At 28.1% G+C, this 5,881-nt stretch overlaps 1 protein-coding gene across 1 annotated transcript; it reads right to left on the reverse strand.

Moving 5' to 3' along the window:
* Window positions 1-1,030: 1,030 nt before the first annotated feature.
* Window positions 1,031-4,001, reverse strand: LOC131639460 (uncharacterized). Its single transcript, XM_058909955.1, has 7 exons — window positions 3,782-4,001; window positions 3,465-3,669; window positions 3,254-3,344; window positions 2,485-2,874; window positions 2,292-2,396; window positions 1,804-1,986; window positions 1,031-1,723 (listed from the first exon to the last, which is right to left on the reverse strand). Exons 1-7 carry the CDS (start codon window positions 3,999-4,001, stop codon window positions 1,031-1,033), a joined length of 1,887 nt encoding a protein of 628 aa, XP_058765938.1.
* Between the last annotated feature and the right edge of the window lie 1,880 nt (window positions 4,002-5,881).

A 5,881-nucleotide genomic window follows, 5' to 3' on the forward strand; every position in this document is an offset into this window, starting at 1 on the left:
CTTTCCAATATATTTTTGCAACTAGCCAAATGTATATTTATATTTTTCTTCCCAAATAAAATTCAAATGTATTGTGTTATTCATGACATCTAATTAATTGTTTTTTCCCTTGAATTAATTAGTTGTTATCATTTGACCAACATCTAATTTTTATATTCTTAATTTTCCTATTATTAAGTTTAGTCTTTTTATTTTATAAAAGTTAATGTCCTACTTTTTTAAAATAATTTTTCATTGTTAATATATTAAAACACCATTAACATAATTATTTAATATTTAATATTTAATTTAAATATTTATTTTTTAGTTTAACAATTTAATATTAAATTTAAAATTAAAGGCAAATTAAAAAAACTAAACAATTAAGTTTTAAATCAAAACTAAAATTAGCAGCGAAAAATTTATATAGGCTAAAATTTAAAAGAATCTTTACATAAATTAAAAATAAAAGTATTATGGGCTAAAATTAAAAATAAATTTTTAAATGAATTAAAAATAAAAGTTGATGTATTTAAAAGGAGAAAAACATAGTTAACCCAAAATTTATAATTAAATTATATATTATTACTAAACTAAGTATAGAGAAATAAAATATTTGATTTTAAAAATAATTTCCTTTTTATTAAATTTTTTAGTTAAAAATATTCATCTTAGGATATAAATTGTTTGATCCGACTACTAAATGGCTGCCAAATTTGTGTTGTCGAAGATCCTAATCCGCAATTGCCTACCTTGACTACCCCTTGGGCCGGGGATCACTATAATATTATGTAAATATGTAAATTGAGGATAAATAACATTGATTCTATGGTTATAGTGTAGAATATATAAATATGACATGATTAATTATCGATATTCTTGGATATTCTATATTCAGTAAATGTTTTTAACTTAACATTGATTCTGGTTGCAACGTAGAATATATGAATATAGCTTATGAAAACTATTAGCTTTATTTGATATTTTATTACAAAAATAGCTTACAAATACACACTTATATCATACAACATCCAACAAAGTCTAATAAGTTCTAAGTCATCTTAAGACCTTGAGTTGTAAGACCAAATTCAAATGGAAACAAAGGATCATAATGAGAATCACCAACATTCATAGGTAACTGATCAACACTCTTAAACCATGTCCTTGCAAGTTTACCACTAAATCCATAATCACCAAACAAAACATCAGTAACACCGTAACCTTCACTCCCAGGAAGCCAAGCAGCAACAAGCCCTTCGATTATGTCAACATATGGTAACATAACCACAGGTCTACCAGTGATTAACACAACCACGCATTTCACTCCGCCGCATACATTGTTTATTGTTTCTGCTCCATTACTAGATATCGTTAAGTTTAAGCTGTCGCCATTTGTTTCTGCATATGGTGTCTCTCCGACTACCACAATCGCATATGAAAAATCATTTGATTTTACATATTCGAGAGATGGATTCTCTTGATAGACTACCTCAGTGTCTTTGTCAACTGTGTTTTTTATCGCACTCAGAATCGTCGTACCACTAGTGATGTTATTGCCACTAAGTCCTTGCCATTGAATCGTCCATCCACCGCATTGATAACCTAGATTATCAGCATGGCTTCCGGAAACAAGTATTTTCGAAGCCTTTTTCGGAAGAGGAAGCAATGGCTTTTCAGCATTTTCACCATTCTTTAAAAGCACCAACGATTTCCTCACAGCTTCTCTAGCCAATTCTCTATGCTCCTATCGAATTATGGTGCAAGTATAGTTTTATCATTTTGTAGGGACTAAAATCATATTTTACTCGAAAGTGATCGACTAACCTGGCTCCCGAGTTGGTCAGCAAGGTTGTAATCAGCCAATGGATTTTCAAATAGACCCATCACAAACTTGACTCTCAAAATTCTCTTTACTGCATCATCAATTCTTTTCAAAGGCACAACATTGTTTTTCACTAGTAATGTTAAGCCATCTATGAATTCTGTGAAGTTATATGAAGTCATTACCTGCATCATTACAAGGTTAAGTATTAAAGACTATATTTCATGTAGAAAATCATGTGGTTCCTATGCAAAGAGCGTAAGTGGTTTATATGCAAAGAGTATGATGATTCCTAACAACTCTTGTGTTGGGCCAGTTCATACAAAGTTTTTGCTCTAGTTAAATGAGGCCTCCGCAAGTGGACGGTGGTATTGATCTCCCTAGGACTAGTTGGTCCTAGGGCCAGATATTAAGTTTTAAAAAGAAAAGAAATTGTGATTCTTAATGATGAAATGCCTAGTTAGTAGACTTGAAAAAAATCATAGTTTACCATGTCAATACCGGCATTAACTCCGGCTTCAATTGAATATGTGTAGTTAGCATGAGGAGGTGAAGTTATCTTGTCAATTCCCTCCCAATCTGATATGACAAAACCCTGCAAAATAAACACAAAATTTTAAGCATATACTAATAAACAACAACATTTGATATATGAGAGAGATTTATAAAGAAAGGTATGTTACTCGAAAATGAAGTGTGTTCTTAAGAAATCGAGTGATTAAATCGTAATTCGTATGCATTTTTTTCCCGTTCCAGCTTGAGTAAGAAACCATGATGGTTGAAACACCCTTGATAATTGAGTTATAGTAAGCTGGCATATGAATGCTAAGCAATTCATGTATGGTTGTAACAGTATTGTTTTCATTGATTCCTTTTGTTGTTCCGCCATCACCAACATAGTGTTTTGCACAAGCTGCTACTTTCTTGTTTCCAGCAACATATGGAACACCCTTTTTTGAATTTGGAGGGAGGTCACCTTGCAATCCTGGAATGATCTCAGTCATAGCTTGAACAAGTTTATGATCTTCGCTATAACTTTCATAACATCTACCCCATCTTGGATCTCTACAAACCTATACAAAACATATACATTATAAGATAGAATATAAGATAGGACCAGTGTAGTAAGATCTTACGCAAAAGATTGTTTTCATTGCTAGCGTAGTTAAGATTGAGCTTTTAAAGCAAAATCATAAATAAAAAAAAATGTATAATAGTTTTTTGGGCCTGTATTATGATTTTCATGTTTTGTGTATGTATGTATGCATGAAATTATCCTTTTTCCCTTTGGTAAGATATCCTACTTAACATCTCGTGCTTGACTACATTGTGTAGAAAAAGATTATTAAATAGTGGTTATAACCACACTATAGCGTTATAGCATAGGAGAATTTAAACAAATGACTATCTATGTGCGATTGACAAATATGTGATTTTGATTATTTTAATTACCGCAATGCAAGGAGCAAAGACATATGGAATTCCAGTAGCTCTAGCTTCAAGAGCAGTTGCATCACCAATCCTCTTCACTAGTTGAGGATCCCTATTCAAAGAAAAAAATCATCAATAAGCATGAACAGGGACACGTATACATTTTTTAAGAGGTGTTAGTGCTACCGAGAACAATACAAAATAAATATAAGCATAATGGTTATTTAATTACCTTGTAGCTCCTAGACCAACATTGTGTGGAAAAATAGTAGCATTATAAACATTGTTATGACCATGAACAGCATCAACACCATATATCATTGGAATTCCAAGCCTAGTTGATAATGCACCTTTTTGAAACTCATTCACCATATCAACCCAATCATTTGCAGTAGCCTCCGCCTTTGGAACACTTCCACCACCACTTAGAACACTCCCTGCAATATTTTTTTCATGCAGTTATAGAAAATATTATAAACCTTGGCGTCGCAATTCACGATGAATAATCAGTAGTTTAAATATTTTTTAAATTAAAAAACAAAAACTTACCAATGTAATACTTGTTCACCACATCAGCAGATGCAACCGTTCGCTCAATTTGAACCATTTGACCAATTTTTTCTTCCAAAGTCATTCTACCGACAAGATCCTTAATTCGAGTATTCAATGGTTGCTTTGGATCTTTGTATTTCAAATACTCAGCTTCTGCCATAACTATACAACACTGCAACAGCATAAGCACCGCCAAAAATATTGTACCTTTCTCCATTTCTTCCTCTAAAAAATACTTCACAATAAGAACCACAACAACAACGTTAGTTTTAAATTTATTAAGATTTTTTAAATTTGACGATCAAATCAATTATGAACAATTTGTAAATATTATTTTGAAATACACATTAGTAATGATCCGATTTTTCTTTGTTTTTTTGGTTGAAGAGTAGATAAGCTTACCTTTTATAAAGATTTTACAAATATACATTATTTAATTTATAATAAATTAATTACTATATTTAATAACCAACTACTCTCTCCAACTCAACACCTCAAAATCTAGATCATTCAATCTTAACAAATTATCTATCTCCAACTCAACACCTCAACAAATATTTTGAATCATTAAATCTTAACAAATTATAAATTTAGATAATTTGTTAAGATTGAATGATACTGAATTTGTTTTTTGAGATGTTGAGTCGGAGAGATTAATTTGTTATTAAATATAGTACTTAATTAATTATAAAATAAATAATGTGTATTGTAAAACCGGTATAAAAGATAATATTATCTACTCTTCAAAAAAAAAAAACTTATCATTATTAATATGTATTTGAAGAGAATATTTTTAAATTGTAAAGATTTTTGTAATTACATTAAACGAGTGTAACTCTTCAGGTGTAACCTAAAGCTTTTCCACCAAATCACGTATGATATTTGATATATATATTTGCAATTCATTTATATATATTACATAATAAGATAATTTTTTTGAAATGGATTTTGTTTTGTTTTGAGTTTTGGTATTAATTATTGTTTTGTTCTAATAAATAATAATATACAGTAATTAATAACTGCAAATATTTCACTAAATACTACATTTCTATTGTATTAGTAGTAAATTGGCTTGTTTATATTAATGTTAGATTTTATTTAAAATGTTAAATAATAATAGTAGGTTTTACGATGTTTTGTTAAACAATTTTTTTCAATAATAATTAAAATATTTTGTTTTGGAAAAAAATTATTTTAACTATTTTGTTCACTAAGTAATTAGTTTATTAAACATTTTAACTATTTAATATCTCAACTATTAAACTTTTAAATATTTAGTTTATTAAATAATTAGTTTATTAAAAAAATAATGAATAAATTAATGAAAAGTTATAAATATAAGGGACTTTAATGAACTAAATATTTAATAAACTAAATATTTAACAAAATAAATATTTAACAAAATAAATATTTAACAAATTAAATATTTTTTAATATTTAATCTTTCAATTATTAATATTTAAACTATTTTAACATTTTAACGCTTTTAAACCATTAGCATTTTCAATTATTAAATATTTTAACATTTTAATATTTTTAAACTATTAACATTTAAATATTTTAAAATCTACCATTATTATTCAACATTATTATTGAATATTTTAAATTAAACCTAATATAATATATACAATATTCATTATATACATTAAATATGCCACTTGGCTACTAATATATTAAATATGCTGAAAGTATTCATTATATACAAAAAATATGAGTGGCTTAGTGGAGAGGCATGCATTCAGTTAGATGGAGAGGGTTTGAATCTTCATAAGACCAACTTTTAAAAAATTTGATTTTCAAGATTTAACACTTAAATAATTAAATAATATTAAATTTGCCTAGTGGAATATATCATAAAAAAAAAAAAACAAAAAGCATGTCAACTCAGTAAACATTAGCCACCTGGGCATTTTTGTAACAAATTTTTAACATTAGGGACTAACGCCAACAAGAAATGAACATATAGGCACCTGCACACACACAAAAAATGATTCAGGGACGAAAATCAAAAACACGTTAACTTATAGGGACAAAAACACTACTTAGGCTTTAATTTTTTTTTATTGCTTTTTTTCAATTTTATTTAAATTCAAGAAT

The sequence above is a fragment of the Vicia villosa genome, unplaced genomic scaffold (assembly GCF_029867415.1).
Source record: "Vicia villosa cultivar HV-30 ecotype Madison, WI unplaced genomic scaffold, Vvil1.0 ctg.002646F_1_1, whole genome shotgun sequence".
NCBI lineage: Eukaryota > Viridiplantae > Streptophyta > Magnoliopsida > Fabales > Fabaceae > Vicia > Vicia villosa.

Bases quoted from the DNA above. Each gene is read 5' to 3' on its own strand.
- LOC131639460 (XM_058909955.1), bottom strand. From the start codon at position 4,001: ATGGAGAAAGGTACAATATTTTTGGCGGTGCTTATGCTGTTGCAGTGT. The intron at 3,345-3,464 runs GTAATTAAATAA...TTCTTTGAATAG, and splicing joins GTTGGTCTAGGAGCTACAAG to GGATCCTCAACTAGTGAAGA. The intron at 2,875-3,253 runs GTAATTAAAATA...TGTTTTGTATAG, and splicing joins TCTTTGCTCCTTGCATTGCG to GTTTGTAGAGATCCAAGATG.